This window comes from Chlamydotis macqueenii, chromosome 10 (genome assembly GCF_036417535.1).
Source record: "Chlamydotis macqueenii isolate bChlMac1 chromosome 10, bChlMac1.mat, whole genome shotgun sequence".
Taxonomy (NCBI): Eukaryota; Metazoa; Chordata; class Aves; order Otidiformes; family Otididae; genus Chlamydotis; species Chlamydotis macqueenii.
The window spans coordinates 23,361,646-23,385,927 of NC_141565.1; the positions used below are offsets into that span (position 1 = coordinate 23,361,646).

At 42.5% G+C, this 24,282-nt stretch overlaps 1 protein-coding gene across 3 annotated transcripts in view; it reads right to left on the minus strand.

The window, feature by feature from the left end:
- Positions 1-24,030, minus strand: part of FGD5 (FYVE, RhoGEF and PH domain containing 5) — a 105,337-nt gene extending 81,307 nt beyond the window's left edge. The window contains exons 1-2 of one of the 3 annotated variants that reach the window (XM_086755451.1): positions 23,774-24,028; positions 11,329-14,278 (exon numbers count right to left, since the gene is read on the minus strand). In XM_086755451.1, the coding sequence (XP_086611577.1) occupies positions 11,329-14,278; positions 23,774-23,786 (2,963 nt within the window). In that variant the 5' untranslated portion in view covers positions 23,787-24,028. Of the gene's footprint in view, positions 1-11,328; positions 14,279-23,773 lie in introns of all 3 variants that reach the window. The other 2 variants (XM_086755450.1, XM_086755452.1) reach the window with 2 other exon arrangements.
- Between the last annotated feature and the right edge of the window lie 252 nt (positions 24,031-24,282).

Sequence of the window (24,282 nt, forward strand, 5' to 3'; positions counted from 1 at the left end):
GAGCACCGTGGCCAAGACCAGCGTATCATAGAGTGGTTCGGAAAGGAGGCCAGCGCAAGGAAGGGTGGTATCCATATGAGCCATGGGAAATGCAGTGAAGCTGCCTACTCTCTTCACAGATTTCAAAGTATCCAGGTATGGCCTGTTACCGTCTTGTGTTGTGATTCTCTGCCGACTGCATCAAAGCGTGGCTGTTAGTTCTCTCCCTACTCTGGCAATAAATGTACACCGGTAGAATAAGAGATGCGGTAACCTGAGTGACTCACACACTCCCAGTGGATGGGCTACATGACTGACATGGGAAAATAGCTGGCTGACATGGGGAAATCACTTTGCAGACAGGCATTGCTTTACAAACTGTGGTGCTGAAGCCACTGGCAAAAAAAAAGGTTGTGAAAGGTGAAGAGGTACCAGGTAACTCTAACCACTCTGAGAAGATCTTGTCTGGCCCCCTATGGTATGTAGTATGATGTTTTGCAGCAGGTACACTGTTCTCTGCCCTAAACAATCGGTTCACTTATCACTGAAATGAAAATCAGTATCTTTAAGCAGAGGGTGCTCCAAGACTTTCCAACAAACCATAAACAGCTGTTCAGATCCTCAGAGGTACAGATCAACAGAGCATACCAGTGTACCCCAAATGAGCATCTGGCACAGTATCATTTTCTCATTCAGATTCCACTTATATAGTAACTTTTCTGACTGTGACACATTTACCAATGTTTTTCTGACTATGAGTTCTGGATCCAGTTAGAAAAAGATGATACATTTCACAAAAAGAAACTGTCTGATGACATAGCACATATTGTAGATCAGAGATCAGGGGTATGTTCCTGATTATTCTTTCTTTGTTTATTTTTGGCAGTGTAACCTAGTCACTAAAACTTGGAATCAGAGTCTTTATGTTCTATTTCCATTTTATTGCCAGTTCGTTATTCCAGACTTTCCATGGAAAATACTCACACTAAGTTCAACACAATGAACACCATGCTGCCCTGCAGGATTCTTAAGATGGAAGGGGAGTTGTCATTTCCCTGTACTAGCAGAATGGGCTGCTTTATCAACACCATGCAGCCAGGTCGGAACAAACCAGGGGAGAAATGCAGTGAAGCTAGGATCAGAAGGAAACCTGTCTAGATTACAACAGTAATATTCCCCATTAAAAAAAAACCCAAACAAAACAAAACAAACAAAAACACAACGAAAAGCCACACCCAAAAATCAGAACAAAGTATTTTTGACTGGAGTGAGACTTTACAAACTCCTCTCTTACTGCTGTCAGCATTACTCCAGCTATTGATGGAGTATTCCACAAAGGAATTTGTACAGATTATACAACCTTTCTTGTTATAAACGAAAATGTCTTTCACTCTTGAGGGCCATTATCATAGGTGGTGAGCCCTGGCCTAAATCTCTCCCACACAGACTTTCTGAAGCAGTGGTAGTTTGTGCTAAGTGTGTCTTAGCCTCATGCTAAGATCGCCAACATCATTTTGCTACTGGGAAAGAGTTGGGGAGTTTGAGATTGCAGACCCCTCATAACACAAGCTGAAAACTGAGCTGTCTGTTGCTCTCAGGCCAGCATATGCTTGTCCTGTCATTTGGTTGTGGCGTATGGAAATACAGAAATGCAACCATCTTTCTTCTGCATGATTGTGATAGTGCTTCTTAGTGCCGGAGCTGCAAGGTTCAGTGACCTCAGGCACTCTGAGGGAGACTGTGTCCGGAATGCGTCTCTCCCCCTCACAAAGACCCAAACAAAGCAGTGCCCAGCCCCTTGGGTTTTAAACTTTCTGCGCTCCTGCAAGCTGAGTGTGCATAAATACCTCCCTACCAGAAGGGCAGGGAGGTTTGGCAGATTTTCCTATCAGTTTTCAGAGAGATCTGAGGACATATGAAAGGAGCTGACACTACTAAGAAACCTTTTATCTTCATGACTTCCAGCAGGGACTCCCTTTGGACTTGAAAGCATGTGTTGAATTTGAGACAAAACTACCCTGCAGCCATACCAGGAAAACAAACGGAGCTCCTGGAATTCTGAGCTAACCAAGACCTCGTATCTGGCTTTTCTTTCCTGGTGCTTGCGGGAAACGTCAGGTTGACTGAATTTTCTTGCATTTCAGAGATTCACCCAGTTGTTAAAGCAGAATATTTCCAGGGGAGAAATTGACCTTAACTGCTAATGTGTAGGGCTGAATGAAAGTGCTCAGTGGCTCTCCTCTATCTCCTAAGATGTCACTTTCAGTTTCCAGATCAAAATTAGAGCTGGCTGCAGTTTTGCTTGGTTGAGGCTTTTTTAGTTGAAAAATCAGGCTTGACGTGATTAGAAATCATGTAGATTTGTGACATTTGTCTGGGATTCATCTATTAGTTAATTCTGCCCCCCAACAATAATTCTGGAAAATCAAAACCATCTTAATTTTGCAATTCAAAAGTATGTTTTAGATCAGTTCAGAATTTACTTCAGTATCTATCTATATAATTTTTATTTTACTTGAAATGAAATAATAAGAAAAAATATTGGTAAATACAGAATTCTTTTATTTATTTTTTTTCTTGGACTTTTCAGCTAGACACATGTATTTTATTTCTCTTGCAGCCACTGAAGCAATGTTTTTCCTTAGAACTGTAATCAAACGGCAAGATACATTGTTCATCCAGCACAGTTTATAATACTTTTTTACATTTTTGTCATCTTACTATATGTCACTCTCACTATGGCTGTTTACCCTGAGTGTATTCACTGTGATGTGTTTTTATTTCACTGCCATTGTCTGGATTTTTTAAGCCTGACAATGTGAAACCAGAAAGTTTAAAGGAAAGATTTTGAGATGCTCAGTTTTAGCTCATATATTGTCCTTATCTATTTAAGGACCAGAAGACTTGACTTTAAAGATGTATTGTACTGTATGCAGTCCATTACTTCTGAAGGTATGTGTGCTAAGGAAGAGACCTTTCTGAGCTCTTCTAGCCAACTCTCAGAACTAAGAATGCAGTCTGATACCTGAAATGTAAGAGGGTCAACAAGCCTCTCTGAGAAACTTTCATTAGAAACACCAAATTAGCTATTATTTAATAGGTCCACCTGCCTAGAGGGCCCATCAGGGAGGTGTAGTGGGTTAATACCCAAATTTTTGTCCCAAGTTTACTGAACATATTCAAGATGTAAGGACAAACTGCTAACAGACTGAAGAGGTATTTAGAGATGAATGAGAATGGCTGGCTGGAGGCTGCTGAACACAGATCCAAGCAACTATCACTTGTTTCAGTTCATCAGTACCTAGTTGTATTTCCTTTGAGAAAAAGAAGTCTGAGGACATCCCTGTGATACTGATAAAGCTGGTGTAGCATGGGTCAGACAGAGCACCAAAAGGTGTTCACTGATGATAGGTCTAAATCTGCTTGCTTTAGGCCTTTGAAGGATAGCATCTAATTATTCCAGCCAATTACTCAAGTGAAAGGGTCTTTTTATAAGCTCTTAAAGAGGGATCTTGGCAAAACAGACAGTGCCTCTTAAAATATGTTCTTCCATCCATTAACTCTAATTGGTCAATTAAGATAAAATTAATTGTTATATGCCACTGAACAGCAAATCTTTATGGCAGTTTTTACATTAACCTCCTTTGGGTCCTGTAAAAGAAGAATTCCTGTAGAATAATTAAAAATGCACTGTACATTATAAATAACTTTGCTGGGTAGCACAACAAACTGTAAACTACTAGATTGGATTTGCATTTAAGATGCAATGGCAGTCTGTTGTCTCTGTTAAAAATCTAACCTAGAGATATACATCGTATCATTGAGCAGTGGATTCTGGAAAGGCTGCAGAATTGTAATGTGCAATCTCACATTCAATAAATCTTCTCAGTAAGGCTCGGGGTGGGGGTGGGAGAGGAGAAAGGCATGCATAGAACACTCATTGACAGTAAAAGACCTGACCATTTCAAACAGGCTGCTTCTTGCCAGCCTGCAGTCTCATCACCCTGTCTGCGGTACATGCATTTTTCTGTGTGGTGCTAGGAATTCTTAAATCACACCAGTATCACTTCTATGCCCCATAAACATCATCCAGGGCAAATCTGCAATACACAGCAGGCTCTCTGCTCTTGTGTAACTCCACTGAAATATATTTCTGGTTCATTTAATGGAAACAGAAAAGACTAAGAAGTCTACCCAAGTTTATAAGCCCTCAGGACACGTGTACACATCTACTGAGGACCTGAGACCGTTTCCTGGGAGGTATATAGGACTGTGATTCCTTATTAAAAGCCAGGGTTGGATCCAGCATGTTGTGGCTGAGCAGTGGCAGCCCTCTGAGGCTATGCTGGGACGCATCTGCTACGTGTGCAGGATGGTGAGGTGCAATGCAAAGCTGTGCTGGGGGCACACATTGCCTTCCTGACTACCTGTACTGTCCTCTCGCACCTGCATCCCCAGCATGAACCAGGACAAACAGCTCCATGCATATGAGGAAACAGGAGAGTGGTCATGGAGCTGCTGTAAGATCGATACCTAAATCTGGACAATGTATTAAAATCTCTCCTTCTTCAATATCAATATGACATTACCGATAGTGTCCAGAGGCACTTCTCAAAGGTGCTTGTTTGAAAAGCTCCACCATCAAAGAGCATTTAATAGCTGTTTTGGAAAAACAATTCCCCACCCCTGTAATGCCTGACTATACAAGGTGAAACATGCCTTGTGCCCAGACCTGAGCAGCAAGGGGTTATCTCCTGCAGACGGCTCCCTCTCTCTGAGCAGCTGGAAATCCTGCGTTAACCGCTATCACTTTCTAACTCCCTGTGGCAATTCAGACAATACTAAAGTAAACAGAAATAAAGACATGACTCATGTCAGAGCTGGCTGTGGCTATTGTCAAGAATTTCAATAGGCTGTGCACAGCCTGAAGTTAGGGCACTGGGATCCCTTGCTCTGCAATGAACTTACAAAACTATACAATTCTCTAGCACGCAGACTATTTCGTCCTTCATTCTATGCACTTTTTCTTTCTCATCCATTTTCTTACATAGGCTTTTACAACCACACCTATCCGTGATTACAGCACATGGGGCCAGTGATCACTAGATGGAAGGAAGGTTTCACCTATTTACCCTCTTATCAAAGGGTAAAGGATAAGAACGGTAATTATATTTATTATTAAAAAAAAAAGAAAAGTGCTTTCTGCTTACAAGCAACAGAAGATGGCTGAGATTAGAGTCTGGTCCCGTGGATCTGTAAAATCCCTTAAAGTCTTTGTTGTTTGTCTGATTAATATTTGAATGAAGGGGGTCTCTAACCAATTGTGAAGAGACTTCTTAAAATCTTCTAATGTCCTTTACAGAAACCTTCTCAGGTCTCCCATACTTTTGGAATGAGTTTAAGTGTGTCAATTTGAAGTAGCTGTAAAACAGACCATCCTTTTAGAAACAGTTCTGCTTTCTTTTCTAACGTGAGAACAGAGTTGTTTTATGAACCACAATTATAGCTAAATTTTCTTGAATGACAGATTGAATGTGTGAGCCACAACCTTCCAAAATACTTATCTCCAGAACTTTTTGGCAATGAGGAAAGTACACAAAGGCATTTAAAGGCAGACATTCTTACAGGTTTCGAGGGTATCATGCTTGGGGATTAACTCTGTGGTGTGGGTATTATTTGACCTACTTTAGAAGTTAAGTAGTTTCAAATGTCTTCATTAACTGAAAGAAAAAGAAAATAGAGGAGAGTGGGGAAAAGAAATTGATGGAGAAAATCTGATTTATTCAACTAATTTAAAAAAAAAAATGAAGAGGTAGCATTTTCAGCTTCCCCCTGCTTTAATGAGTGCAGTTGCATGCAAGTTTAATTCAGCTGTGGTGGACGTTATAGAAAGAGTCCTGAACATTTGCTTCTGCCATTGTATGCATCAGGCTTTCAAGTTATGTCTCTCTGCTCTGAGCGTTAAATAACAGCCTTGTACGTTAACTGGCACCCTTACTGAGCCTCAGTTCAGCAAGCACTTGTCTGATTTTGAAACGTTAGAGATGCAGATAGGGAGTTGAGCTGAATCCCACATCAGCCTTTGATAAAGAACTGATGGATTCTTTTCAGTAGCTATTCTCAAATCGTATCAGGCTTATTTATTAACCTCATGATTGTTTCTCCCCAAATAAGCATCTCTTTGCCTGCTTGCCCATCTGTCCTTCACTACAGTATGTGAGCACCTCTGACATGCTGCTACTTTGACAAACCTAACAGTATCGCTGCATCGGGTTTTCTAAGAATCTTCTTTTTGTTTGGAAACTTACTGGTTTTTTATGTAACTTAAAGCACTGTGAATTTCCTTGAGGCTATATAAATGACATTGATTCACAATTATAACAAAAGATATATAATATTCCTGTGTATTTCTTTTGCTGTTTTAAGTATGACAACAGTGATGGCCTTTTCTTGGACATTGCTATTTTGGTGGGTGAACTGTTTCTACTGAAGCTTCCATTACATAATTATCTCTAGACTTTCACCTTATCCTTCGTATGCTGTGCTTAGATGCCACACTGTGCCTCTCTAAGAGTTGGTGATTTAATCTTATATAACATATGTTCTTCTCATTGGAAGGAGCAGAGAGAGCCAGGAATATGACATCTTGATTTTAGTGGTTAAAAACATGTGCTGTGTTGGAGGAAATTCACTCTAATGGTTTAAATTTCACCTTAAGTTTAAGTGCATATGAACGTCTGAGTAGTATGTTATTCAGACCATTTTTAGGCAGAGAACTCATGTTCTAAGATGTCTGTTATGCTCAGCTTTTGTTAGGATTTTTTGTGTATGTTACAGAAGGGTATAGGTGATCATACAGACTGTCCCTGGCTGCAGTCTTGGAGCTAATCAGTGACTGATGACCTGCAGGGAGCAGAGAGGATATAATCACTTTAGTGGCATAATTTGATAGAGCATAGGTTGATGACTCCTGTGGTGAGGCAAGGAAACAGCTTAATACTCATTGGAGGGGGAAGTAATTGCTCATCCACTGGATTTTTCTCCTTTTAAAGGAAGGGGATTTGCATTCTCTATGGCCCATCGGCCATAGGCAGTGGTTCTATTGCTGTCAAACTATAATATGATTTTAGTATGCATTTTGGAATTGATCTGCGCTGACGTAGTCCTTGTGACTACACACAGGCCTGGCAGGAGCCCAGACAGACTATGGCTATGCACATACAAAGCTTTTAACATAGCTGCTTACCCATGAAGCATCCTCTCCGATGCTAGCACTTCAGATGCTGGCACTGTTCTATCAGTTCCTAAGCACCTGTGTGTTCCTGCTTTAGTCTGGCCAAATTACAGGAAAGGGATCACTTGCTTGACACACAAAAACCATGGTTCCTTCCTTACTTTCTACTAAAGACAATTTTTTGTCCATCTTCTTCTTGAAGGAGCACATCCCCTGGGAATAGAACACTTTTACAGAGGGATAGGATACTAAAGAGGTGGTCAGCTTTCTTGATTGTACTACAGCTGAGAAGCATCAGATAGGTGCCGTATGTCTTGAAAAGTAGTGGAAAGTCCGAGCCTTGGGAGTAATTTACAGGCATGAGTCTGCAGTTCTAGAGACTTACTAGGTATTACCAAGAGCACTGGTGTAATTGTCAGAGCACTGGAATCCCCATACTGGCCCCCAAGAATTCACTTGAGAGTCAAAATCTGAACAAGTGCTGCTGTTGGTTAAGTACAATATCAGACAGGTTCTTCTAGTAAGTATCTATGACCATTTTATGTAGAAGGATCTAAGAATGCACAGGTAACAGCAACATGGGCTTTTAGCTCATTTCTTATGAATATTCAACATCACAGTGGGACTGACTGTGGAACTGCAGGTATACTCCTTTTATTCCCCGCTTCTCCCTATCTTCTTTCCTCTCTGGATTTTGAGCATCTTAGCAGAAAGAAGGATTGAGACTTAGCAAACCTGGTAGATCCAAATTATGGACTCTGAGTAGAAAGCAAAAAGGGGAAATTAAATTCTGAAAACACCTAACCTATGCCATCTTCCTGACATTATCTAAACCTTGCTAAAAGACTCCCTCCATCTCTTCTAAAAGCACTGGAAGTGACACTGTGACAGACTATTAAATGAGTGTTTGAGGTATCTCTTTCCCATCCTCTTGATGTTTATCACACTGCCATATGCATGGCTGATGCTCTGAACGTCAAGCTGGGTTAGTGAAGCTATTCTGTAAGACATGTGCTAGAATACTTTAATTCTAACTGGGTGTTATCTGATGAAAGTTTAGCCAGTAACTTTGGTGAAATTGCTCAGACTTACAGCTGTTGAGGGTCAAGGCAATGTAGCCTATAGGTTACAGTGTACTGTCCCAGAGGTGGGGCACAGCTGTCTTTTGCTTTCAGCCTGAACAATTGGTTTGTGTTGCTTTGCACTTTGTAGTGCAGCTCTTCAGAGAAAAGGGCCTAGAAAGTGTTTTTTCAAAAGCAAACAAAAATCGAGTTTGATTCAGGCTATGTGGACTGGGGAATGATCAGGGGAATTTTGTTCAATTCCACTGATGTCCCATTGTTTCTACACTGTACAGAAGGCTAATGATGATCTATATTGTCATATACCCGATGCAGACTTTAATTATTAATATCAGATAGCTAAATTTTGAGGATACAGAATAACTGCCCTCGAGGGGGCAATATTCCCAGTTATATTCTGACAATGGTAATTCTAAGTTAAGATATATTTCTAGAACATTTTTGTTATTGGACTTTTTCTATAAACATGATTGCTTCTAATTAGAAATTATTGGTTTAAATCTACTCCACATGTTCTTTCCTTTTAAGCGAGAAAATTAAACAGTGAATCTTCTCATCTGTCAGTTTCTGTAAGCCTCTCTCCTGCCTCACTTTTCCCCAATCACACGCAGTGGTGGAGGTTCCCAGATTATTATAATCTTTTATAGCACTCTCACATTCTGTTCTCTGAAATGTAATAAAAGAGTTGTACTTGACCATTCATCAAAAATGTAGCAATTTCACAGGGTATCAGCAGATGCTAAATACCAGTGCTCTGCAGGTGAGTGTACCAAAGAGTTCATGGGCTCAAGTCTCACAAATTGCAAGGGTTTAATCCAACACACTTGTAGTCTCAAATGGTTGAAGTAAGCCTGAGGATATGAGCAGGCTGGAGTTCAAAGTATTTTTTATCCCTCTGTGTTTGTGGTAGGGCTGTGTTTGCTAGGTATTCATATTAGAAAGCTTAAATCCATTGAGAGATATTTCCGGCAGAGCTGCTTTAGCAGGAAATAAAACATCCACATCCATACATCATGTATGCATGTGTAAATAGGTTCATGTACGTATACTTGTACGATTTGCTTTGCTTTACCATTAGACCATACACTGTTTCTCCAGGTACCTTATGCCATTGGACGTGTATTACCCATTTACATTTCATCTAAGCTTTTCAGGAATGTCTTTGTCCAAAACATCCTGACAAATATAGCAAATAACAGCTACCTCAGCAGCAACGTATGTATATTGCTGCCTGCCTGATGCTCTTCCCCTCCACCCCGGTTATCTTGATAAAAGGTTTGTTCAGGAGCCTAGCCTTCATTTCTCCCCCAACAGCAAAAACTGCATGCACAACAAGCAGCAGACTGTAAAATTATGTTCACGCCTTGACCTTGAGACTTCCTGAGCCAGTTTGGATTGGCTCTCCCTTTGAAACAACAGGCTTCCACAGGAAGTTCACAAATGGGCCCAAGTCACAAAAATTGACGTAGTTCTAATATTTTTAACTTGGTTCTTCAAGAACTACCTAAAATGGGCGGCGTTTCATAGATACAAAGAACTAGCCAGCTTTTCCAAGAGCAGACGTCAGTGTGCTGGGTGCACTGCAAACCGTTGAAAGCAATGTGACTAATGTTCCATCAGGCCCTGCTGCAGCAGCTTCTGCTGAGCACTGCTCTGAGGATTTAGCTGTGCGCATTGTGAAGCTGCACTGTACTCCACCATGTCCCAGCATCAGCACCACTGGGGCTCCCAGCACTGCAGGCAGCCAACATCTCCAAAGAGCTAAACCACAGGCCTGTGTCCCAGACCCCTCAACTTCAGGCGCATTTGATGTAATCTCTTTCCCCAGGTCATACTCACCTCCCCCAGCCCCACCAATTCTTGCCTCTCTCAGAAAGACAAAGCACTGTACACCGTTCTTGTCTTAGAACTGGTTTGCAAGAGTCACTCAGAGGTGTTAAAATTCTTTTACTCCCCTAATCTGAAACGTTGAAAGAGGTATGTGTGAAATGCCCATGGTTTCTTCCATTCACAATGACAGCGGAGAGGACCAGAAAAAAATAAATGTTGCAAGGAAACAGGAGAATGATAGATGAAAATGGACATGAAAATCTTGCTTTTAAGATGTTTCTCTTTTTCACACAGCTCTAACAAAATGCAACTTCATTAAAGACATTCCTTTTCATTCATTTGCTTTGCATCTTGTTTTCTCATTACCTGTTTAAAAATGAACTTAGTGGAAAACACTCTTCTTATTTACATCTCTGCACTCCACTGATTGCATGCTATAATCTGACGACAGATTCAAATTCAAAGGTCTTGAGTGCATTGCTCCTATGTCCTATGAAAAGGACATTTTCTTGCTTCCAAATAATCTAATGAAATGGGATGAAAGATCGTTATTAATGTTAGCAATGCATATGATTTCAGACAGAGCGATTTAATTCATTTATAAATCAGCAGCTCTGTCAAAGGGCCATAAAGATAGGCTTTAAAGCAACGTTTTAGACTAGACGTTGTCTAGTCTGATTAGTCATTATTTGGGATTTTCTTGTCTATACTTGACAGATGTACTTCAAAATCTAAATTATGTATACATAATAATATGTATATTGTTGCTTTGAGGAATTGAAGGGAATGAAAAAATGAAGCAGGACCGTTCCAGCAAATAGGCTCTTCTTCCATTCAGGCAAGAAGTCAGAAGCCTTTCTTACTGAAGAACAAAGCAAGCTCTTCTCACCCCCCAAGCCACAAAAATTAGATACATTGGATAAACCAAATATTTTAAAATGGTTTTTTGTTTGTATCTGTAAACCATAGGATCCAGATTCACTGGACTTGCTAGTATACATTTACAAGGTAACCAGTTAATTTGGTGTCTTTTTTTTCACTGATAAAGGCTGATCTTGTATTCTTCCAATCTTTCTTGTAAGCATTTCCTGAGAGGGGGTATAAGTCAAGCACCAGGGAGGATCTGCCTATGATACCTAGCAGGGGAGCCCTTGCCTGTTTGGCCAAGGCTAGCAGGTCTTACATAACAATTTATTACAGTACCTTTCAGTTTCCTGGTCTGTGGTTTGCTGCTTGTTCTCAAAGCCAGTGAAGCTGCTCATATCCACATAGCCATCATTCTCATTAGCAGCAGATAATGCCCTGCTGGGATCTTCAAAAAACTCAGTAAAAGTTCCTGCTCTGGTGGATCTTTGAGGAGGAATTTGTATGTTTTCATAGTCAGAGCTCATAGCAGGAATGTTCTCATAGTCAGACGTGTCAGCATTGGGAAAAGAAATGGACCTAGGTTTCGTTAATGGAAGTGGCATGAAAGGAGGTCTGGACCGGTCCTCAAAGGACTCCACTCTTGACACACTCCTGCTGAAGGACTTGGGCGTTCCTTTTCTTTTACCATCCTTATAGAAAAGAACAGCTGCAGGAGATTCAGACGCACGGAGCTTCCCCACATGTGATTTTAGTTGAGGTGAGCTACTTAGGCTCCTCCTGTCCAGCTCCATCAGCCTTGGAGGCCCATGATAGCTAGACTCTGATGAGGACCTTGAAGAGGAAACATTAACATCCACATGAACTTTACTTTCCGTTTTCTTCTTGAATTTTAGAGTGAGGAACCTCTTAAAGGAAGATTTCTTTTTCTTGGAATACTTATCAGGTGAGTCATTCTCTATCAAAAGTGAAGGGGAACTTTTAGTGATTGGCTTTTTGGTGATATAGGCAAGTTCAAAAGGAGGTGGTATATCAACAACTGAGGATGGAGTAGATACGCCACATGATGAAAAATTATTTCTCTGGGAAAAACTACCTGAGGAACCGTTGACACAAGGCAAAGACAAGTTGTCTTCTGTCCTTTTTATTCTGCCATCATCCAGTACACAGCCATCACTTTCTCTGTAAACAGAGACAGGTGACTCTCTCCCTTCAACAGAGTAAGATCGAGGATATAAAATGAAACGTCTTGACTTGGTTGGTAATGCTCTGTTGGCTTCCGCTGGTTTTCCTTCCGCTGAAAATAAATTGTTGCTTAAATCTTCTCTCCCAGAGCCATTGCAGGAAGATGGCAAATCAGTTTCAGGTCCAGTTTCTTCTGGAACTGTTTCTGGGACATAGCCTGGCATTTTCCCAGAGAGCGACCGTGTTCTAGTGACAATGCTTTTACGATCAATGGGCAGCAAGTTGTTTTCACCATCCATGCCTAATTCATCCCTTTTACTGTGATCAGCTCCTAAATCAGTCTGCCCATCATGAGCAATTTCATTTTCTGCGGGAAGCACGTAAGGGTCATCTAGGGAATCGCTGCTAGTTTCTCTTTCCTCTGATTTTTCAGGCACAATGACCACTTCAGGGACTGCTAGATTTTCATGCAAGACATGTTTGCTCACACATTCTACATTCATTTTGCCATGCTTACAGACTTCTAACTCTTCCTCAAGTGAGACCTGTTGAGGTGGACTCAGGAAACTTTTGCTGAGGCTGTTTGCTTCCCTCTCATTGTCTTCAAGTCGCAGCTCATCTGACTTAGAGGTTTCCACAATACCTTTACTGTGCTCTTCAACAGTCACATCTTCCAGCTCTGGCTCCATCCCTGGACTACTAGGTAGACTATCAGAGATCACACCATCTTCAACCAGAGAGGCCCCTTCTGTTTGAAGATTCTCATCTGAATGATTCATGGGTATTTCCTCACCACATTGATTCTCACAAGGAGCAATTTTACAGCCATCATCCAGATTCTCTACAATCACAGTTTCTTCCTCCCCTTTCCCAGAGTCTTTGCTTGCTTCACAGGCTACCTCTGATGTCTTCACCTCACCTCTCCTCCCAGTGATCTGGCAGCCATCACTGGCATTTCCTGTGTTTGTATTATTATGTGCATCTGGATCTGCTTCCTCCTCTTCAGCTGCTGCTTGATGGAGGGACTCTCCTAAACCATTTTCAGAATTGGGTTCATCTTCACATGGTTCTAAGCCAGGAGCTGTTTCTTCACTGGCCTCATCATGCAACATGTCAGGGGTTGCAGAGTCATCATTTTCTAACTCGCCTTCCATGTTCAAATCAAGCTCTGCATGCACACTGTGGTCACCATCATATTCTAGACACCCATCTCCCTTTTCCAAAGTCTCAGGCAGTTCCTCCTCCTCCTCCTGCCTTGTCTTCTCACAATCTGGGATTGCTTCATCTGCGAGAAGTGGCATTACAATGGTATCTTCACAGATATCACCCATTAGTTCCTCATCTCTATTAAAAATGTTATCACTGTCAGACTTACAGTCACTATTGTCCTTAACCAGCTCCAGGTTGTTAGAAGTTTCCTCCTTGGTTTTCATTTCACTACAATCACCTACAACATCCTCGTCTTCATCTGCATTCTTGGAAGCATCATTCTCCCCATCAGGGGCACACGAGGACTCCTCACAAAGTGCTTCAAACTGGTCACAGTCTCCGGTTGACTCTTCAGAGTCTGGTTCCATTGGTTCAGCAATATCTGAAGAGCTATGGTGCTCATCTTCGGTGACTTCTTGATTACTGGTATCCTCATAATTAGCAATGTTATCCTCTTCCTTCTCTACATCTTTTGGAGTTTCTGAGACTTCATTTTCCACAGAGGAGTCCAGGTTCTGATCATGCTCATGTTCTAAGTCATTACAGTCTTTGCTGGTCAGCTGAGCTTCAGGAACTACAATGTATTCATTATCTGCCTCAGGTTCTGGGCAATCAGCATTGCATTGGTTTCCTTCATACAGCTCTCCATCAAAACATACCAGTTTGCTATTGGAGCATTTATTTAAGTTATTGTTGGTATACACACTGGATTTGCCCTCAGTGTCAGCTGAGAATTTTGGCTTGGGAGCAATAGGTGGCTTGGGACCCCTAGACATAGAGTTTGGGTTATGAAGAATATCCGCCCTTGGCAGTGAAGGAGAAAATTTGGAGACAGCTACTGGAGAAAGATGACCAATAATCTTTGGTTTTGGTGCTAATGGTGGCTTTGTGATTTCTGGAGAAAAGAGAGAAAAGCAGTGTTAGTCATCTTGGTTTCTTATTAAAGCCAGCAGAATATATCCTGTAGTAGACTTTATCTTATACCAGTGACTTCTAATGCAGAAACTGTCCAGCTAGTAAAAGGCTCAGCTCTGAAAAGAGAACTGAAGGAGTAGAGCATATGCCCTGTGCTTCCATGTGGCGCTGTAGCTGTTCCAGGGAACGTGGCTTGACTGAACTGAACTAGTTGCAGCCCTAGCACACCTGGGGGGAGAAAGATGTACAGCTGCAGAGCCAAGGGTATCTCATACACTGATACTCACAGACAGGTAACACCTCCTGCCCTCTGAAGTACTTACTAATGACATTAGAGTCCTCCACCATCCCCCTGTAAATGCCAGGACCGCTTGCAGGTACAATCTTCTCTGAACATCAAAATACACTTTAAAAAACCAAATGATCTTGCAAAATGAGGCTGACCAGGGTCTCTAAACTATTTCTAGTGGAAGTGCTGACATATGTGTAGGGGAATTCAAGCAGAATGACAGTAGGCTAGATTGAAGCTAGATGAGCGAAGTCATATATGGCCATTTTACTCACAGTACAGTTTATATGCCACAGCCATTTCCAGCTGCCTTGGTCCTGAAATTAATGTTCTTTAAATAACGAAATCTAATGCTGAAAGGCTGTATAAATAGGCAACAATAGGGATCCTCCCGCATGAGATTTTAGATGAGATGAACTATGTAGTGTGAAGAAGCCAGCGCAGCAAATGGTTACAGATGGTAATAAGTAAAGCGGTTTGCTCTTACTAGTGTTTCCTAGCTATCAATAGATAGTTACATGGCTAATCAGTCAGAAATCTCTAATTCTTTTTATAATTTTAATTAACACATTTTAGTGGAAAAGGAGAGCTCTCCATCGTAAGGAAAAGCACAGGGCAAACTATTTAACCATGAGAGTGACAGGAACAATTCTTTGTGCAAAATCTTCATGCCCTACACTCAGGAAAGAAGGGAACAGCATCTCAAGAGACACCATCTGGGACATGGTTCCTATGCGAAATCCTGTCCTAAATCATGGTATAAGTTTCAGGAAGTGTAGCTACTGTGCTGTTACATTTTGGGTATTTTGGAATGCAGACTTTTGACATCTGGAAGTGAAGACAATTAAAATTCAGCTGTGCACCATACTGAGAATAAAGTAATACTGAATGCAATCTGCTTAAAAATTACTCTCTGATTGTTCTGATATTTGGTGACATAGTACTTTTCTTATTGTTACCTTAGTCCAACTTGGAGTAATTTGTATTGAACTAATACTGGCGTATTTGTTTGGTTTGACTCTGGGAGATGCAAGAGGCTATTTCTTCTGATCTTTTTAACCTTGCTGAAGTTTCTTCCAATACTCAGAAAGATGCTGACAATTTGGCATTCTGATGTAGTGAGAAAACAGACTTTCTAGAATTATGAGACACCAGAGAGACTTCATCTAAGTGAAAAACTGAGTCAGTGATCTGAGCTGATCTCAGCTCAGCCCAGAAGGAGCAAAAAGTCTGTTCTGATCAGGCACCTTACTGCATATACTGATTAAGAATTATTCTGTATCTGGGGTTTTATCCGATCCAGCTTCATGCGTGGGAGACTTAAAACAACTTGCAAAAAAAGGAGGGAGAGAGAACTGCATACTTGCCAGTCTCCTGGCAAGAGTACACAGTACAGAGTACTGTAGTGTGTACTCCTGTTTCACAGTATCCACTGCTGCTTTGAGCTGCACAGTATCTGTCTAATTATTGAAATCACAGAATGGCTAGCTAATCTTTCCCTCCACATTATTTCAGAAATGTTATGTGCCAAACACTTCACTGTTGCTGAAGTACCATTGCTTTTGTTGCAGCCAGCAGCAAGTCTGCAGCAGTTGAAGGCTTCAGAGTGCTGAAGACTGTTGCCAGTTAAAAATGGGAGAATAAAAGTGGATTGAGTATCTTGTAAGCCAGGCTTCCCAGCCAGATCTGCCTTTTGGATTTTGAAATCGGTTATTGCAATGACTAAACATCCTAAACTAACTTTCTGGTAGTAAAATGCATGAAATTTTTGTTAGCTAAAACTGGGTCCTTACACCTTTCCCACCAGAAATTAGCAATGGACCCCCTACCACCATAATGAGGCATTATTTAGGACTAACTCCACGGAAGAAACATCACTTTGGAAGTATTATACCACTTCCTGCAGCGTCTGGCTTTTTCTAGGAATATGTATCCAAGAGTAGGACACAAATATACCTGCTCCATTCCTGGGATGTGATAAGGCTTGAGCGCAGTCTCTACATTCTCATACTTGTTCTTGTCAGACCGAGCGTCTGTACTGAAACACTGAGTAATGATAAAAAGACCGGACTGTAGAGAATGCCAGGATCTCCCAAGCTTTGTCTTATAAACAAATTCAAAATAAAGTAATGGAATGAACTCATTTCCTTTACATAAAATAACCATGCAGACAGCCACTTAAAAAAAATGTATAGCTTAATCACAGTTACCCACTTTCCCTCCAGTGATAATTTTCTACAGCGAAAGGAATCAAGTAATCTTGAGTTTTTCCTTCTGCTACCTTCAGTAACATTGCTAGTGGAAGAGAATTTTCCGTAATGGACTCTGATCATAGCATGTTAATAATAGGTGTTGTGATGTCCTGCTCCTACCCACTTGTGCCAGCTACTGGTCACTACCGATTCCTTCCCTAGTTTTTTCCTGACTGTTTTATGTGTTGCTCTTGCCTTTCATGATGCTCCTTAAACAATTTTGTGGGTTTTTTCTCCCTTTTTTTTGGGGGGTGGGGATGGGGGGAGTACAAGCGTTTGTTTAAAAAATAACCCAAACAATTACTGAAAAGAAAGCACCACTGTTTGCCTTTTATCATTTATCATTTCATTCTGCTTCAATTTCTGCTTCCTTTGCTGTCTGAGCCACTTGAAAGGTTCTGGCTGTAACTTCTAAATGGACACAAAACAACATTGCACTATAAGGAATGTGTATGTTCACAAATAATTGTGCATGTTTATTTTAGGATGTGTTTCATGTTGGAGGGAGACACACCCACCTTGTGCTTAAAAGGAAACTCTTGGGGAATAGGAATTGCTTTAGCCTGCTCCTCCCCTTATTGTTCAATGCTTCCTTGTACTGACAAGGACCACTTCCTCTCCTTACCCACCTTTCTTCAGGCAAGCCTGCGTTTCAGCATGGTTTCATTCCTGCCATGGCCTATGTGAAACTACATTACTCTCCTCCCCTCCTGGTTTCTACGCAGTTAACAGTAGCCTAGCAGCTCTCCTGGAACGGCAATCAACACACTGCTCAAGTGTTTCTTTGAAACAATAAACATTTTGTAGTGGGGTACTGCCTGAAACACTGCAACTACCCACTTTCAAATACCCTCCAGACTTAGGAATTAGCCTAGAATTTAATTAAGGATTTTAAGGGACCATATCTACCACCCCCTTCATCAAGCAGCTGGTTTTGGGGTGAAGACCTAATTAAACACTGAGGCTTCACATTTGCAGGCATTTTTGTAGACATGTCCCAGGCCCATGATGGCCCAAGAAGTGACTTAGCTCCACAGCACAGATACTAGTACCAGCTTTGGCTGATGCCACAGTCCAATTCCAGCGGCCGTTAAGATGCTGAAAGTAGCTTTTTCTGACAAACAAACTCCTGTGGACCTGTGTTTTCTTCATGCCTTTGGTATGAATTCAACTCAGACATATGTTAAAATGGGAGAGACATTGAGAGGAGAGGACAGAAATGCACTGCATAGTTCAGGGATCTGCAGACCTTTTGAATGGAAGTGACAATGCAGGTGGAGAGACCACATTGGTAACAGTGGGATGAGGCTGCACCAAACCTAGTATCCCAGTGGAAACCAATGCATACAAGTCCTGTCTGTCACTGCTTCTGCCCAGGAAGAAGGGAATGAAATCCACAGATGGAAAGTGCCTGAGAAACAGGAGGTAGAGGGAGAATATCCAGACAAGGGCATCAGAAAGTCTTGTTCAGCTCTGATCAGGAACTGTATAATTTCACTCAGCTATATCAGAATAAAGTTAAAACTTGTCTTCTAGAAGGCTTTGGTCTGACATCAGCAAAAGGTGGACGATATGCCTTAGTATCATCCTTATCTTATTCCTGTAATTAATTCCTCATTTTTAAAATAAAGCCCTTATTTCCAGTTGATGCTGCCTGGCTTCTATCTCCAGCTGCTATCATCTCCAGCATTTGTTATTGTTTCTTCCACTGGGTTAAATACCCTTTTGTTATTCAGTATTTCTCTAGAGAAGATATATACTTCCCTATAGCTATGTCTTGGTGCGCTCTTCTTTTTGGTAAAATGAACAAATGAACTCATTAAATCTTTGCAGTTGGACAATCTTGCCTTTCCTGAAGTCTTTTCTTCTGAACCTTTTCCAGTTTTCCAATAGCCCCTATAAAATATATGGGGCAGACCTACGGGAAGAATTCGACAGTGGGTACTGATGATGCTGTCTACAGAGTTCAGTACTCTCTTGGACCCAGTTCTCACTATTCTCCATTAGCTTGTTACTGTATCAAGTTGACTTGCTTGTTCATTATGACCTCTAAATTGTTTCCAAGGCTGTGTTGCCTGTTCCATTGTCTCTAAACTGATAGTTTTATAATATGCATTAAGTGTAATTTGTTTGAATGGATCCAACTTAATGATCCAGATCTGTTTATGTAACTGCCCTGCCTACTTTGTTAATTACTCTTTCACCAGTCTTTGCATCATAAAGTGAACTTTGTCATCTGATACTTTTCTATTTGCTTTCCTAACAAGGAAAATGTTGGACAGTATCAACATCCCAGCACTATGCATAATGTTACAGAGATAACTACTGCAGAGATTCGCTACTGCCGATTAGCCAGTCCTCAGACTTTATTTCCGTTATAGAAATGCTTTTCTCTTAAATTAGAATGCACTACTAAGATACTACACACACATTAATGTATGTCTTCGCCTCTATGCAGTTGCCTTTATCCAGCAAATCTTCCAAAGGCTGGGATCAAATTCCCCATCTCAAGCAAGCAAAGTCCCACTATTGAGGAAATGACAATAAGCAATCTTAAGAATGGCAGTAAATACAGGAATTAATTTACATGTCACTTGCTGAAACACTATTATAGACATAAAAATTATTTGGCCCAGGAAGGATAGAAGTTATTTCATGGTAGCATTTCTACTTTATGAACTATGCAATGACATGAAACAAAGAAGAACCTATCCTATACCAGCAGCCATCAGGCTCATGCTCCCTCTCACATCAGAGCATGACAGTGCTGTCTAAGAGCTCGCATCGTCTTTTGAGACACGTGTGCCAAGTGTTGCACAAATCCAGAAACTCACAGAAACGGTGTGACTGCACTGCACAGTCACAGGTAGAAGTTTCCACACCTTGGCTACCAAAACAACACCAAGATCTTACAAAGTAGGACAGAGAGGAAAATCTGTACCTGTGTCTATTTCAGCTTGTGTAATAGATGGGTTTATGTTTTGACCATACCGCTTACTCCTTAGAGAACAAATTGTTTTGAGAGAATGGTAGACAGAGCTTTCTATCAAAATAACACATGGAGCCTCACTGCATGTGAAATGGACAGCACTTCTTTGCAGATGAAGAGCTGGTTTTGGACCTGGCCAGTCCAAATGGCCTGGAATGTAAGGCAAGCCAAGCACAGAGTCTCCTGAAACTCATTTATTACATTGCCAGTACAGGAAGCTGTAGGTTCCAACCTGTAATTACAATTTTGCCAGCTGTCCAAGTCAGACAGTGAGGGTGTGTTTAAGCTGCCTATGTAGAAAAGACATTTTAATGTGATTCTGAATTAAGTACCCAGCATAAGCTGTGTAACCTGCTCCAATATGCTGGAGATTAAACAGATGAGGTAGCGTGATTTACAAGGAAAGTGTAATCCATTTGAGGAGTTCAACTCGTAAAACACCAGTGCTGTCACTGGTGGGACCCCAGGATGTGCCGTAAGTAACCAAGATGTCATTAATTTTGCAATATTCACTACAAAAGTAGTTCTCTCTGTTTTACAGCATGTAAATGCATCACTTACTTCACACTGTCAGAGAAAAGTTTGAAATTACAAAAGTTATGTCAGAAGACAGTTGCATGGGAGTCGCCTGAAATGGAAAAGGTATTTAGACTAGAGTTTTCTAATGACATAGGGGTGCAAGTCTTCCTTTCAAATGGGGTCTCAGTCCAGATTTACGTATCAGCTCCCACTTTGACTTGAACAGGAATTAGATACTTAAGTGTCCTCTGAGAACTGGAGCTTTAGGCACTTGAGATCTGAGGTCCTGTTCAAAGCCAGCAGGTCACTGGCTTCTAAATGCCTCAGACATTTCTGAAAATGGTATTTCGGCTTCTGTGCAAGTCCGATACTTTTGAAAAACATCTATCCTCTCTTACCAGTGTATGTTCTTCAAAGGTGTGATCAAAAGTACTCTGTATTTAGCAAGAAGGCTCCGCTAGTGTGAAGACAGACCTATAGTCAGTTTTAACTATCCTGCGGGAATCTTGTCTTCTTACAACTCTTAACTGAAATATTAACAGCCAGGCTGTCAGAGCACATCCCACTCTGCAGAAACAAAATACTGTTCTGTACAGTTAATGGAATGCATCCTCTATGACTAGATCAATGCATTATGACTCTGGGATATCAGATCAATAGCTTACAAATTTATCTTACTATATAACTTTATTGCAGCCATCTAAATACAATACAACAGCATAGCATCGCACAGAGAAACACTGCTGGGGAAGGGAAAAAAAAACCTAAAGGCAATATAATCAGAAAAGGATTAATTTCAAATAAAAAAAATCTTGATCCTGAAAATTGTCCAGCATTTTCACTGTCTCTAGCAGACTGTACATACAAGTCTTGGTAGGTCTAGGGGGCCTGACTATGAAAAAACCACATGTACATGACAATGGAACAATCTTGGTTCTAAACTATGAGCATGTATTTCTTTTTAATGTAACTGTACGTGCTTGTGATGTTTCCAGTTTGGCTGGGATTTCACAACAGGAAGTTCTCACTGCAGCAGACAGTTTATATGTGCCTGTTGTTTCATATATTACTTCTCAGGAGCCAAAGAAGATGTTGGTTAAAATTCTCTGACAGGTACCTATGGCAGCTTTTCCTACATCGCTTTCAGTAGCAACTGAAAGAATATACGGTCTGCTTACGCCTCTGAACAATGTGGAATCTAACATCTGTACATTCTTCCCATGGGTGGCATCATTTCAGCACCTGGCAAACAGATCAGTACTTAGAGGCTGGAAGGTCCTCTGTATGAAGCTGGGAGATGGGGGTCTGTCTCTTGTCTCTCAGCACAGATTTCCTGTGACCTTGGGTGGATTGCTTCATCTTTCTTTCTGTATCAGTTCCGCATCTCTGAGGATAATCCGTATCTCCCTTCCTGTTTTCTGTCGGTTGTTATTTTAACTTGTGTGGGATCGAGGCTGCCGTATAAGCCTGCACATAGGACTCTGCTTACTGGTGCTATGTATTACTTACTGTAATACAAAGATGGCTAATGCTGGTCCCTGAGTTGTGCCCGTTAGTAAATGCCTCTCTTCAGTAGGAAGTTCTGCTTTGCACTGATGGGAGAGACATTCCTTGCATTGTGTCAATGTACAAAACAAAGATTGAGAAGGGATATGAGCACTCTATAAATACAACCTCGAGGTAAACAGCAGAGGAGGAAAAGAACTATTTTTAAGCAAAAGGACAATCTAATCACAAGAATAAATGGCAATGAATCTGGTCTGGAAACTAGAAGAACTAGCAATGGTAGGATGTTCTCAGTTTTGTGAGAGGAATAGCAGAAGAGCTACCAAAAAAGTTTTGGTTTGACATATAATCTGATGAATTAATTAAAGGAGTAATATGAGCTTGTGTTCTGTAACAATGGGTACTGCTTTTGGTAATGAAGGCAGTTCCATTCAGTCCTACAGTCCTGAAAAATAAAAACTGCTAATAAAATTTAAATCTTTACAAATTGATACATTTGATATTGATATTCCTTACACTGCACTTCCACTGCCAACAGGATGAGATTAGAGCCAGTCTGTTTTAAATAACAGAGAGATGAAGAAAGGAAGGTTGGAGCATCATGGCTAAAGCAATTTTTGGCTGGCTTATTTAACTTTCAAATGAGTTTATCTCCTGGGGGGGGACAGAGTCCGGTCCAGAGAGGATCAGAAAATAGAATGGAAATGTCACCACTTTTTGGGTAGGAGAGTATCTCACTCCCCACTCCAAGGGGAAAGAGAACCTTTTGCATTTAACTCAGAGGAGTGATATGACATGCTGATACAACAGCAGAGGGCTGGGTTTCACCTAAAAGATCCTTTCCAATCCTATGTTCCTGTGCTTCAGCAAACAATGATTCACAGTTTCCCAACACGTGACAGTTGTAGGGCAAGGTATCTAGCGGTGCAGTCTCTGGGCTTCAGGATGTACCCGTGCAAGTGAGGAGCCCAGCAACATTCACCTTCTAGAACATGGAAACACAGTGGAAATTTTTAGGGCTTACACAAATGGACTGTTTCTCTTCTTCTTTAATTCTAGATGCAGCATTACATTTTTCTGAATAGCTCCAGTTTGTAATAATTTTTTCCTGGACTGTTATGTTTTTTACACACATGCCTTGCCTATGGAAATCAGAAAGTGTTGGTGGAGAATTTAAAGTTTGACTCAATTTTCCAGTGAATTATTTTAATGTTGTAACTGTTGAACATCTTGTCCTTAATATCTGTTCCCTGCTCATCCTGTCTCTTTCACCTTCCCAGTTTCAATCAAGGAAAAATTCTGGGAAGTTAACAGAAGGAAGGAGGAAGGGTTTGAGTTTGCCTTGGAGAGAAAATTCTGAAAAAAAAAAAAAAATTACCTCCCCAAAAAACACCCAGACTTTCGGAAATAGAGTCACAGCAGGTTTCCCAGGGGCTTTGTGAAGGGCTGAGGGCGTCCGAGGGAAGAGTGGGCGCAGAGCCGCGTCCCTCCGCAGCCCTCCCGATCCGCCAGTCCCCTTGTCCCCGGAGCTCCCTGCCTCGCCCGGGCTTGCCTCTTGTCCTCGTCCCGGCGGGGCCAACGATGGGGCAGGCACGGCCCCGGGGTGCGCGGTGTCCCCAGTGAGCACCTGCCGGGGCGGGGGGAAGAGGAGGGCCAGCCCTGGACGGAGGGTGCCAGCCCGGGGGCACGGCCCAGGAGCTGCCGGCCCCGAAGGAGGGACGGCGGGGGCGGGGGGGCGAGCCCCGGAGGAGCAGTCTCCGGACCGGGGAGAAGGGGGGGTGCCATCCCGGTGGTATTAGCCCCAGAGGCGAGGGAAGGAGGGAGCCGGTACCGGAGGAAGGAAGCCCGCCCGGCCTCTGCCGGCCCCGGGGAAAAGATGTCCGGAGGCGGAGAGCCATCCCGGCGGAGCCGCGCACTTACCGGCGTTGTTCATCTTCCACCGCAACTTTGCTCGCTGCTGCCCCGGGCGCTTAGAGCATGGTCCCGGGGGGCCGCCGCCGCCCTCGCCCCTCGCGGACGCGCCCGGCCCTACAGCCCCTCGCGGGGCACGGGAGCGCAGGCGGGGCAGCCGGACCCGGCGCGGCGGGGCTGGGCGGGCGGCGGTGGCGGCTCGGGGGCGGTCAGCGCCGCCGCGCGCCTCCGCCCTGCCCCGCGCGCGGCCCGTCGGGGGGCGGTGGCGGCGGCCGGCGCCGGGGCCCCGCACGGCCGGCGGCGCGCGGGGCTGGGCCGGGCGGGGCCGGGCTGGGCCGGGCCGGGCCGGGCGCGGCGGCTCCGCGCAGGCATCCCCCGCCGCGAGGCGAGCCCGCTGGCCCGGGGGGAGCCCTGGGGGGGCCGGGACGCGGCACAGATGGCCAAGGGCGCCAATATTTAAAGGCGCAGCCCTGCCCTTCGCCCCCCCTTCGTGTTCCCCACTCCCTTTCCACCGCCCT